Below are 12819 nucleotides of genomic sequence, written 5' to 3'. Positions count from 1 at the left end.
ATGGTCACGTCTGTTGAGGGGTAGTATGTGTCTGCCGTTTTGGTAAGTGCTTCACATACTTCATTTAATGCTCACTACAACTCCATGATGTAGGTGTATACTGGGGATTACCATCCCCATTTTACAGAAGGGGAAACTGAGACACAGAGAGGTTCAGTGACTTGCTCAAGATCACGCAGCTGAGATTTCTGACCCCAAGGCCACACTTTTACTATACTCTATACCTTTCTGTGCTAGACACAGAGGAAAAGGTATGAAAAGGACAGACAAGGTCCCGCCCTCCCAGAGCGTGCAGGCCCGAGGGAGAGCAGACAAACAGACAGTAGATACACTGTAGCAATGAGGCTACACCAGGCACAGTACAGGCCCCATGAGAGCACAGCTGGAGGATGCTCGGTCCGTCTGGAAAGGGCAGGGAATCAGGCAACGTTTATTGATGGAAGGTGTCTGCGCTGAAGCTTGAAGACCACGTAGGGGTGTGCCACGTTTGGAAGGGGTTGGAAGAGTGTTCTAGGTAGAAGGAACAGCAAGTGCAGAGGCCCAGAGGTGAGAGAGCCCATAGCACCTGTGGGGAACTGAAAGCAGCCACGTATGGCTCAAGCACACCAGCCGGGAGACAGGGGGTGTGACTAGGGAGGGGCCGGAGAAGACAGCAGGAGCCCAGTCACAAGGGGCCTCATTAAGAAGTTTGGACTCTATCCAGGGAGCACTGGGGAGCTCTTGAAAGCTTTATAGCAAAGGAGGGGCATGATCAGATCTGCCCTTAGGAAGGATGACTCTGTGGCGAGGTGGACCATCGGATTGAGGGGGCTGAGAGTGGAGGCAGAGACCAACAGAGGCTCCTGCAGGTCCCCAGACAGGAGAGGATGGGGCCCTAGCCAGGGCAGTGGCAGAGGGGATGGAGAGAAATGGGGGATTCGAGAACACTTAGGAGGAAGAAAGGGCAGTGCTTGTGATGGACTAGGTCTGGGTGAGCCCGAGAGAGGAAGGTGTCCTGTGCCTTCAGATCCTTGGTGTGGGCAACTGGTGGATGGTGGTGCCGTTCACAGGGACGAGGGGCACTGGGCAAGGAGCATTCTGCAGGAAGACTCTTTTTCACGTGAGCCGGGAAGGCAGTGCATCCTCAGACTGGAGAACTTGGGTGCAGACACCCCAGAGCGGTCATCTTCAATTTAGAGACTCCTAAAGGTCCACTCTGGGGCACTGCAGCTCAAGTGAGCTGTAGGGCAGGTGACCAAATAGGAAGCCCCACCAGAGGTTGGAGCCACCTTCCCCTCTTGCCTGGGGTGAACTGGCTTAGGAACTGAGCCGAGTGGAGCCTGGTAGGAGCAGGGGGGTGTTGGGGGATATTCCCAACAAGACAGAATGCTGAGCCGAGGACACACTGGCACCCTCAGCAGGCCCAGGTCTACATGGCTAAAATGACAGGCAAATCGGAGGATCCTAGTGCTTAACAATGCAGGCCCTCGAATCGGAATGTGCGAGTTCAAATCCTGGCTTCTCCGCCTGTCACTGGCTTGATCAAGTCCCTGTAACTTCTGCGTGCCTCAGTTTCCTCAAGTGCACACCTGACAATGGTCCCTATCTCCCAGGACTGAGTGAGTTTGCACGATGTAAGTGCCAGCTTACACGGTGCCTGGCACCTTGTAAGTGCTCAGCAAGTGCTAGTTATACGTTCTTGGTTATTATTGGAGATGAGGGCAGGGGACTGTCTCATTTGCTGCTGACCCAGGGAAAGAAAGGCTTGGGTTTCTAATCTCCCGGACACAGTGGGCAGGCGGCGGCTCTTCTAAACCTCTTCCACCGGGCAGGGAGGGCGTTGAGCCCCAGAAGGAGCAGCGAAGGTGGGGTGGGCTGCATTCTTAGAAGCCAGGGGGGCAGCTGTTTACCTTTCACACCTGAAAGTTCCGAACTCAGGCTCTGGGTGAGTCTTCTATGGGGAAATACTACTTTTCATCACAAATAAGCTATGAAAATTTCCTATGAAAAACTGCATTTCAGTGACTTGAGTGTTCCTTGATCGATTCTATCTCTTGTTTAGTCACCATCTCACCAATGAGTATTTGATCTCCGTGGCTTCCCTGTCAGCTCTTACTGGCACTTTCCAAAAGAGGAATCCAAACTTCACCCTTCTCTCCGCTAAAGCTACCCTTTTTCCCTTTCCTGTTCTAGATCCTCATTTCCTTAACAATAAAGAAATGTCTGATGTTACCTTTCTGGTAGAAGGAAGACCATTTTATGCTCACAAAGTGCTGTTATTTACAGCTTCTCCAAGGTATGTATTGTCAGTTTTGAAAGCTGCTGAATTATGAGTGTGGCTGTTGCTATAACTATTCTCTGAAATTCAATTTTGGTGGTATCTTCACTGGACTGGCCGATTATCAAAGTCAAGGATTGAAGAGTACACAGCATTTGTACACCTCTGTTCATGGCAGCATTTTTCACAGTAGCCAAAAGGCAGAAGCACCCCAGGTGTCCATCAGTGGATGAATGGATTAAAAAAATGGGCTATATACGTATATTACTCAGCCTTAAAAAGGAAGGCGATTCTGACCCATGCTACAATGTGAATGAACCTTGGGGACCTTATGCAAAGTGAAATGAGCCAGTCACAAAAGGACAAATAGTGTATGATTCCATGTATATGAGGCACCTAGAGTAGTCAACTTCACAGAGACAGAAGGTAGAATGGTGGTTGCCAGGGGCTGGGGGGAGGTAGGAATGGGGAGTTGTTGTTTAATGGGCACACAGTAAGTTCTGGAGATTGGTTGCACAACAATGTGAATATACGTAACATTACTGTACACTTAAAAATGGTTAAGATGGTAAATTTTATGTTATGTGCTTTTTAGTACAATTAAAAGAAAGAATACAGGGCAGCCACTGGCATGAACAGCAGCCCCTTTGTGTGACTCAGACAAGACACCGTTCCTCCAGGCAGAGAGAGCACGTACCAGGCACAGAGCTTCATGTGCAGAGCATGGGCTGGATTTTAGCTCCTCAGCCAGGTGCCCTCATGCAGTGAACCCCTGAAACCTTATACACAGCAGCCTTGAAAGGCCTACTCTCCAGATGTCCGGGAACTTTGGCCTAAGCCACCCAAAATACGCAAGTCTGGAATCTTACTTTTCCCTCCCAGTGGGGTTGACAGTGGTGGAGCTCACCCTCCTGCTGGCTCTCCTACTGCCCGTTCTCCTGCTTTCCATTTGAGTTGAGGTTGGGTTGACCACTTAGAACCACATGATCCAAGGACCTGCACAGGGATCAGTGAAGCTGGGCGGAGGAGAAAGTGATGCTGAAATGAGGAAGAGGCAAGCCGACGGGGGCTGAGCAGAAGGTCAGGACACCGGGAACCCACTTGCAGGAAGTTTGCTACTGAATGTGTATTACCAGCACTCCTGGGTTCCAAAAAGCATCCTGGCATCTCCAGTGCCCCCAAACGAAATACAAGCGCCAGATGTCTGCTATGCTGCCACAAGAAAAATACGCTGTCCCTTGCATAAGTTCTTGGTTACGACACCATGGAAAAACCAGATCAGTGTTGTACCAATGTTAATTTCTCAGTTTTGACAAAGGTACCACGGCTGTGTAGGATGTTAACATTAGGGGAAGCTGGATGAAGGGCATACAGGACCTCTCTCTGCTGTCTTTGCAACTCTTCTATGAATCTATAATTATTTCAAAATTGAAAGTTTAAAAAAAGAGAGATACATCTTAGTTTATTCCTAAATGTATTGAATATCAGTGTGTGAGTATCACTTGACAGGGTCTGTACCCACAAGGAGCATATAGTTTAGTCCATGGCAGGAAAGTGTATCTAAAGTGTATCTGACCAGACAGAAGGTCTTCCAAAGGGAGATGTTGATTCAATACCTACGATGCATCAGGTCCAGACTATCGGGTCTGAGGATGCAGCAGAGACAGAAACGGCGGAAGTCCCTGCCCTCATGGAGCGAAGGATGTGTGAATGGAGGAGGAGGGAGGACAGGATTTGGAGAGTCCATGGGTACTAGAGGGGCGTGCGGCCTGACCAGGCTCAGGAAGGACTCCGTGAAGGAGGCAGTCTTTATGACGGGCCCTGAAAGATGGACGGGGTTTTAAAAGGCATTCGTTCTTTTCCAGTCACCTGTATGAGAAATAATTGTACTGTTTTTAACTTTAGAGTTTTAACCTCCAATTGGATTATGGCATCATTTGGGGGGGGTGTTAAATTAAGAAATCTGTGGATGTATCATTGTTATACTTCAGAGTGGGGGGATACAAGATATAACATGTTTCTGTCATCAGAGAGCTGAGTTTCTGGCGAGCTACGGATGTGTTTGAGTCTTTTTTTCTCTCTCTTTTTGTGTTCTTGTTCAGGTTCAAGGCGCTCCTCTCCAGCAAACCGACAAATGATAGCACCTGCATAGAGATCGGCTACGTGAAGTACCCCATCTTTCAGGTGAGCCCCTCTGAGACCTGGAATGCCGGGTGGTGGGCACACTCCAACCCTCCCCCTGGGGATCAGCCACTGAAAAAGGCCTCAGTCTCCTGCACTCTTGGCACCCCCCACTGCCCCTCCCCTTGACAATCCATTCATCCCCAAAGCATTAATTGAGCACCTACTGTGTGTCTGACCCTGTGCTGGGACCTGGGGACTCACAGTCCAGAGGGGTAACTAATTAGTCAATTACAGTGTGACGTGATGGGTGCACGAGACAGAGGGGTGAGCCTTCGTGCTCTGGCGAATCAGACCAGGGAAATTGGGGAGGGCCTCCCCGATGGGGTGTTAGCTGAAATATGGAAGGCTGAGGAGAACCAAGGAAGGCTTTGGGCTTAAGAAAGGGGGTTAGAACATTCCAGGTGGGGAAAAGCAGGTATGAAGTCCCAAAACTGTGGCTGAGCCCAGTGCGATGAGGGGCCGGTGGACTCGGAATCCAGTACATTGTTACACAGGTCTGAACCTAATGTAAATGGCGGGGGGAGGTTTCTTTGTCAAAGGCCGGGTGACATTACCATGTCTCCTTCCGTTTGGGAGAAGTTGATGCCGTTATGATGGGTTTTGGTTTATGGGGCATTTCTGAGGGGGCAGGGCAGCTTTCTTCCCTTTTCCTCCTTCTTTCATGCCTGATTCATAAACGCTGCCCCAGCCGGCTTTGCAGCCGTATTTCCAGAGCTCCGAGGGCACGAAGCCTGGTGGGCTGCTTGCGTCTGCACAGGGGCAGGCGCACAGGGGAGGGTGCAGACCCTCACTGCTGTCCTCCCGCTGGCCGGGGTTACTAAGGCAGTGTGAGTCTCCTGGGGGGTGACCTTCTTTCCTCCAGTTCAATTCAGGAAGGACAGCCCTGGGAGGAGGACACAAGTGGGTAAGACTCAGGCCGGCCCTTGGGAGACTCGTGTTCTAAGAGGGATGATGAGATAACCGGGAGGCAAAGCTGACCATGACCAAGGTCATGGGGCGGGGTCCTGATCTGGACTTTGAAGGACAGAGCTGCATTCCAGGATTTAAATGCTACTGTCTTGTGTTTAAAGAGCTGCATTCCCCTGTTTAAAATCAATGTCCTTCATGTGACCTTGGATAAACCTTTCTGAGCCTCAGTTTCCTCATCTGGTGGATAGAAGAGAGAGGGTATTCTAGCAGGTGGAACAGTATACACAAAGGCACAAAAATGGGAAGTCATGGGTGTGTTTGAGGGAGGGTGATAATCAGTCCATTTGGCTGGGTCTTAGGTATATTGGAGATTGAAGAGAAGCATAGGGACTAGACAGTATGAGCCAAGTAGGGGAGAAGGCGGGCCAGATGGTGGCTCTTCCCTCCACCATTAACCCTGGTCCCCCAGATCCTGCTGTTCAGAGGGCTGCCAGGAAGCCACCATGCCCTCACACTAGCCCCAAAAGCCTGCTGAGGTGCCTGCATTTCCACCATTAGAGATGCCCTCCTTTGGTTATGTTGAAACTTTGAAATAAAGAATCCTTCCCGAATAACCATGAGCAAGACACTCTCTTCTCTGAGCCTCATTTTTAAGTTAATCATTATCACTCTACGTCCTGGGTTCTTGCAGAAATTAGCACGTAGGACCACGTGAGGAAACATTCAACCTGGCATCTGGCGCTTCATGGCAATTTTTAAGTGGGTGGTGGTTTTTCTAAGCCAGAACTGATAAACCACCTCCCTGCTAGACACAGGCTCCTGCGGATAGGTTACTTTGGACCAAGCATTGGGGAAAGGACGGAAGAGCTTTCCAAGGACAAGGCTAGCCTGGGTGAGCCGTCCCTCTGGGGCAGGAGTAGCAGAGAGGAGACTGGAACCCCAAAGTGAGACTGGGGAGTTGGTGCGGCCCCAGACATCCGGTCCCGCTATTCCCAGTCCCTCACCCCAACCCCTCACCTCACTTTCTACTGAGAACAAAGTGGCCACAGCCCTTTCTGGAATGGCGGTGGCTGTTGGGTTTGAAATTTTCCATGAAACTGCTGCTTTGCTGTAGGATTAGGGGTGGGGAGGGCGGGGAAGAAACCTGTATGGGGCTCCAGCTATGAGTGATGCTCTGACCTTGGCTTGCACCTGGTTGTCTGGATTATTCTTGCCATTTTTAGAGATGAAGAAACCCAGGCCCAGAGAACTTAAATGATGCACCACTAGTCTTAGTGCTAGTTAGTGACAGAGCCAGGATTTGAACCAAAGCCTAGGTGCTTATTCTGGAATACCCGTTCTCAAAGGGAACAATGATAAGAACAGCTCCCATTTCTTGAGTGCTAGCTATGCATAAGGCTCGAGGCCGGTGGTTCTCAGCCTCAGCTGTACATTGGAACCACATAGGGAGCTTTGAAAATTCCCAGTGTCCAGGCTGTAACTCAGATCTGGGCTGGGGCCCAGGCATCAACATTTTGAGGTCTCTGGCCTCCTCTCACGATCCCGGTGTGCAGCCAAGATGGAGACCCAATGCTCTAAGTTACAGTGGTTCTCGAACTTGAGCAGGCGTCAGAATCTCAGCGGGGTTGGTGGGCAGGAGTTGCTTAAGATACAGAAAACTTGTTAAAATGCAGATTCCTGGGCCCTACCCCCAGGGTTCCTGATTCTGTAGGCCTGGGGTGAGGCTTGAGAATTCATATTTCTTACAAGAACCCAGATGATGCTGAGGCTGCTGGTCCAGGGACCCCACTCTGAGAAGTACATCGTCTCCCTCAGTCCTTCCAGCTGCCCCTCCAGGGAGCTCTTCTCCCGCCTTAGAGATGGGACATGGGCTCAGAGAGGTGAAGGAAGAGCCCAAGTTCCTGCTGCTCATCACAGCCACGCTGAGGTGCAGACCCAGGCCTGGCTGACTCCCCCACCCGGTCTCTTAACTGCCTCCCTCCTGTGAGGACTTGGGCCCTCCCTAAAAGTCCCCAGCGCTGAGGAGAGGCTCATGCCCACTGGAGTTTGGAGCATGAGCTAGGTGCTGGAAAATGCACGCTTCACGAAGGGGACATTTACACCTTGAAGCCTGGGACTAACTGGGCTGGTTCCTGTAATAAGCACTGGCTCGTAGTGGGCACTCAATAAATGTTTGCTGTGTGGATTCATTGAGTGAGAGACCTACCTGGGAATGCAGGGCCCCAGGGGACTCCAGGCCTGTAATTGCTTCTGACCGGGGAAGGTTTCCTGGCCACATTAGCCTCAAGTTACTGTAGTGCGCAAGATTTAGCAGGCCCCGGGGACTTTTCCATGTGCCCGCCCCTTCCCCATAAAAGAAGAAAAGCCTCATTTGTGGCTTGAAATAGGCCAAGTAGGGCTGACTGACCCAGAAGGAGGCTCCCAGGGGCCTGTTCACTTCACTTCCATGCTGACAGAAGAATTTTAGTAAAGCACACTGCTTTGAGTTCCCTCCCTGCAAGACTGTTGAACGTCACACGCTCACACGCGGGCGAGAGCTGCACGCAGCTGAGGCTGCACCTGGAGTGGAACCTCAGTGAGGCTGCGGACGCCATTGCAATCCCTGCTGCGTGCAGGTTCACAGCTGCCAAGAAAAACAACTCCATAAACAGGCCCTTCAGCCTAATAAGGGTTCATCTTGCCCTCTTGCAGAAAACACTTGAGCTGGCAGAGTCTGAAGGTGGCGTGGGGCAGCCCAATTTAAATTCCATTAGCCCCGGGATCTCCATCCACTAAGGGGCAGCATTTCAAGTCGACAGCCCCACCTTGAGTAAATGAGATAACATGATGGAGAAGTGCTTTGTGAATGGAGAGGCCCTGTGTTCAGGGAAGTTATTATTATGGCTCTTATTGTCATAATAATTGGTTTGGCCTTTATAATAGAGAGGTGCTAGGGGCATAATTGATTTTAATAAAGCCAATATCCCGATGTTCGCTGACTTGGTATTTTAGGTGCTTATGACCCATAAGGGTGGGAAGGGGAGGGTAAACGACGCTGTGTTATTATTTCACAAAGCCTCAGCCACCACCATCAGTGCACCACCATTTCTGCGAGAGGTAGGTGGTCACCAAAGTCCAAAATCAGTACATGGGACACTCAGACACAGAAGAGGGAGGGGAGGATTCGTGTTTTTGTTGTTTTTTTTTTTTGTGAGGATGATCGGCCCTGAGTTAACATCCGTGCTAATCCTCCTCTTTTTGCTGAGGAAGACCGGCTCTGAGCTAACATCTATTGCCAATCCTCCTCCTTTTTCTCCCCAAAGCCCCAGTAGATAGTTGTATGTCATAGTTGCACATCCTTCTAGTTGCTGTATGTGGGACGCGGCCTCAGCATGGCCGGAGAAGCGGTGCGTCGGTGCGCGCCCGGGATCCCAACCCGGGCCGCCAGCAGCGGAGCGCGCTCTTAACCGCTAAGCCACGAGGCCAGCCCCGTGTTTTTGTTTAAAAGGCACTTGCAAGTGCAGACACTGGGGATGTGGAAACGGACAAGACGCAGTCTGTGCCCTCAAGCTCTAGTGGGAAATCACACTGCAGTCCGGGCTGGTGGGCTGCCCAACCCAGGGTGGAGGGCAGCTAGGAGATCTGAGCAAATCTGAGGCAGCTTCACAGAGGTGACCGCTGAGCTGCATCCCAAAAAAGGGGCAGAGTTCAACATGTGGAGAAGAAGGGGAGGGCACCGGGCAGAGGGATCAGCTGAAAGAGGCTCTGAGAGAGGTTCTGAGAGAGGCAAGTGATTGGGAGTGGTCAGAGCCTAAAAGGCAGCTGTTATCAAGATTAGGAGGAGGGAAAGGCAAAGGGGCAGATAAGATCTGAACAAGTGAACTGATCCATAGCAGTAGTATTCATAATAGCAAAAAAGTGGAAACGACCCAAACGTCCACCAGCTGATGAGTGGATACACAAAATGTGGTACATCAATACAACCGGATATTGATCAGCAATAAAAAAGAATGAAGTAGTGATGTATGTGACAACAGGGGTGAACCGTGAAAATATCACACTAAGACGCCAGACACGAGAGAACATGTGTTGTATGATTCCATTTATATGAAACGTCCAGAACAGGCAAACCCATAGTGGTTGTCAACTGACGGACTGGCCCAAGGAGGAAATGGGAGAGACTGCTAATGGGTGCAGGGTTTCTCCTGGGAATGTTGAAAGTGTTCTCAAATTAGATTATGGTGATGGTTGCACAACACTGCAAATACACTAAAGACCACTGAACTGTACACTTTAAATGGATGCATTTTGTGTTATGTGAAATATATCTCAATAAAGCCGTAAGCAATATTTTTTAAAAAACAATTACTTTAAACACACACATACAAAAAGTAGATTGAGATCAGTCACAAAGGGTCTTGAATGCCTGAGTAAGAAAGTGGCAGCACATGGCAAAAGCACTACTGGAAAAAGATTTTTCAACTTCAGAGAAAATTAAAGAGCTAAAATTCATTGACTTCTTGCCATAGGCCAGGCCCCTGCTAGGCCTGTTACATGTATTAACTCACTTAATCCTCATCACAACCACATGAGGTAGGTGATATTATCCCCACTTTACAGATGATGAAACTGAGGCACAGAGAGCCTCACTGAATTCAGGTCACCCAGCTTTTAAGCAGCAGAGCCAGATCAGAAACTGAGGCAGCCCAATCCAGGGTCCTTGCAATTAACCACTTTCCTATATTTGTCACAGACTATCAGAGCCTGAAGGGATCATAGAGGGGAGCCCAGTCCAAGCACCTCATTTTACAGGTGCCCAAAGACAGGATGTAACCAGTCTATAGATTTTTCCAACACAGCTGCCTCAGAGCCAGGCAGGTAAAGTCAGTGTGTCATACAGGCAAGCAGAAGACAATAGGGAGTGGAGGAGACTGTGGCCAACTGGAAAAGGTACACACCACCTAGGAACATTAACACTCAGTTTCATGGAAGGTGGTGACAGCCAATTCTAACCCATCTGTGGGCCTCATTCTACTTAAGGGACACCGGTTTGCAAAGCTCTGGGACTTTGCACACCGCTTGAGTATCCTGAGTCACAGGAACAAGGAACAGCCTGGCTTGGACTGTTCACACCATCAATGAAACATTGAAACCTGGACCCCTAATGGCTTCATCTTGGATCTTGTCGAGTTGTAATGAGCAGGTGGTCCGGTGGTAGCCCAGAGTCACTCTCTGGGACTTAAACAGGAGGCTTCTGGTCAGACCGGGCCATGGTCCCAGGGCAGCGGCCACTGCTGCGGGTTCTTTAAGCCACGTCACGTGTGCAGCAGTTTTGCGCAGCCTGATGGGGTGGGAGGTGAGCAGATAACCCATGATTGCCATCCGTAGATGGAGGGAACTGTCCTGGGGAGCAGAGCTTAGAAATGTTTAATTTGGCCCTGGGCTTGACTTGGAAGCTGGGGAGAACCACAAGGAGACAAATTGCAGCATGCTCTAAGGGAAAAAACATCCAACAAAAAAAGTGCTCTAAATGGAACTTCTGTAAGGCAGCCATCACAGAATGGCAACCATTGGGAATGGGTGTTGGAGGGACGCAGGAACTAGCCTGAGGCTTCGACTGGGGGACTTTAAGATGATTGTGACTGCGTGCTATGGACACTTTGCTCCCTGGTCTTTTCTTGCAGCTGGTCATGCAGTATCTCTACTACGGCGGCCCAGAGTCACTTCTCATTAAAAACAATGAGATAATGGAGGTAAGGAATCTTTCATGTTACTGGGTGGGTGGTGCCTCTGTAAACTCGGTCACCAGCAGTGTCTGGGGGGACCTGTCTTGGGTTTCATTTGGATACAGGCTTTGGGGTCCTGCCTGCCCCCTTAGACCTCCCAAGGGCTTCTCAGCAGAGCCCATCCCTGGAAGGCTGGGTGCTCGGTGCACTAGCCCAAACCCTTTCAGTAGCAAGTGAGTGAAATCCAATTTTAATTGGCTGTGGGGGGTGGGGTAAAGGAAATTTACTGCAGAGGCTGAGGCACAGCTGGGCTCAAATACCGTCATCAGGCACTATCCTTGCCAACTTCTCTTCTGTCATTTGTAAGATAATTATATTATCTGAAAATATTCCTCAAATCACAGCGGGTCCCTGGATGCAGAAGCAGAGAGCTGATTACAGAGCTCCCCCTGCTCACTCAGGTTGACTGTCGCTCATCCCACAGCTCCTTGGCTCTCCTCTGTCTCCTGTCTACCTCTCCAATTCAGCCTGTTCTCCCCTTCCTAGTCCAGGGGCCTTGTTTCTGCCCCTTTCTGTCCAAGGCCAAGATTTCCCCTGCTCCTTCCTAGGAGTGGAACTCTTGTCGGTTTTCCAACTCAAAGCTGGGAGCTTTGAACCAGAACCCAAAATCACTCATAATCCTGAGCAGAAGAGCTGGGACCCCGTGCAGGTGTCTGAAGGCCAGGGTGCCTGGCTGATGAGAGATGTCAGAACACTATCCGTCATTCAAGAGGCGACCCCACACGATGGTTAAAGCAGGGACTCTGGGCCAGACTGGGTTTAAATCCAGGCTCTGCCCCTTCTGAGCTGTGTGATCTTGGACAAGTGATTTAACCTCTCTCAGCCTCAGTTTCCTCACCTGTAAAATGAGGATAACAATATCTACCTCACTGGGTTTTGAAGAATTTAAAAAAATTCTTTTCTTAGCTGCTTTTTTTTTTATAAGGTGCTTAGAACAGTGCCTGGCACATAGTGAGGGCTACAGGGCTATGTATTCCCTGTGTGGCCCATTTATCCTTCTTACTCTGAAGCCTTCCGTGGTCACTACCCCCGCACTCCCAAAGTTATTCTCTTGTCTCTCTGACACTTCTCTACCTCAAGACCAGGCTACAGTCTGAGGACGTAGGCTCTTCTGTAAACATTTTTTTATTTTAAAATCAAAACAGTGAACATCCATTTAAATCATGTAAATAATACAGAAGGGCTGTCATAAAGAGCAGCTCACCCACCCCACTCTGCCCGCCCCAGCCCCTTCCCCAAAGCCAATTCCTTTGAACTCGTGCGTGAGCTGTTCCTTCCCCTCCCCAAAGCCTGTCGCTCTCTCAACACACCTCTGTTGAGCATCTCCGGCCAGGCGCTGTGCTCAGGGCCAGGCCACAGCAGTGATGCACCGGGACAGAGCTGCCTGCCCACTCGGCTTCTGGTGAGGGCGACAGGCATGACGTCATGTCTGGTGGGAGACGGGCTATGAGGAAGACTAAGGCAGGGTCAGGGGGACAGACAGCAGTGGAGGGAGGCAGCCTGAGGGGGCGTGGTCTGGGAGGCATCTCTGAGGGGACATTTACATGGAGACCTGGATGAACAGAGGGAGTGAGCCACATGGATATCCATCTTGCTAAATAATGACGTTCACCCTCGTTTCTGGACATAACAATTTTAGGCATCTTTGCTTGACCTCCTGCTGTAATAGATGTGAATTTGGTTCACTTGGACCCCCACCCCCTC

At 50.2% G+C, this 12819-nt stretch overlaps 1 protein-coding gene across 2 annotated transcripts in view; it reads left to right on the top strand.

The window, feature by feature from the left end:
* The window catches only part of ABTB3 (ankyrin repeat and BTB domain containing 3), a 302523-nt gene that overhangs the window by 280267 nt on the left and 9437 nt on the right, over nucleotides 1-12819 (top strand). For both annotated transcript variants that reach the window (XM_014780586.2, XM_004418069.3), the window contains 3 exons: nucleotides 2173-2275; nucleotides 4360-4441; nucleotides 11014-11082. In XM_014780586.2, coding sequence (XP_014636072.1) covers nucleotides 2173-2275; nucleotides 4360-4441; nucleotides 11014-11082 — 254 coding nt within the window. The remainder of the gene's footprint in view (nucleotides 1-2172; nucleotides 2276-4359; nucleotides 4442-11013; nucleotides 11083-12819) is intronic.

Source organism: Ceratotherium simum, chromosome 25, assembly GCF_057802395.1.
Source record: "Ceratotherium simum simum isolate JZ-2026a chromosome 25, ASM5780239v1, whole genome shotgun sequence".
NCBI classification, from domain to species: domain Eukaryota; kingdom Metazoa; phylum Chordata; class Mammalia; order Perissodactyla; family Rhinocerotidae; genus Ceratotherium; species Ceratotherium simum.
This window is presented reverse-complemented; position numbering and strand designations above follow the sequence as displayed.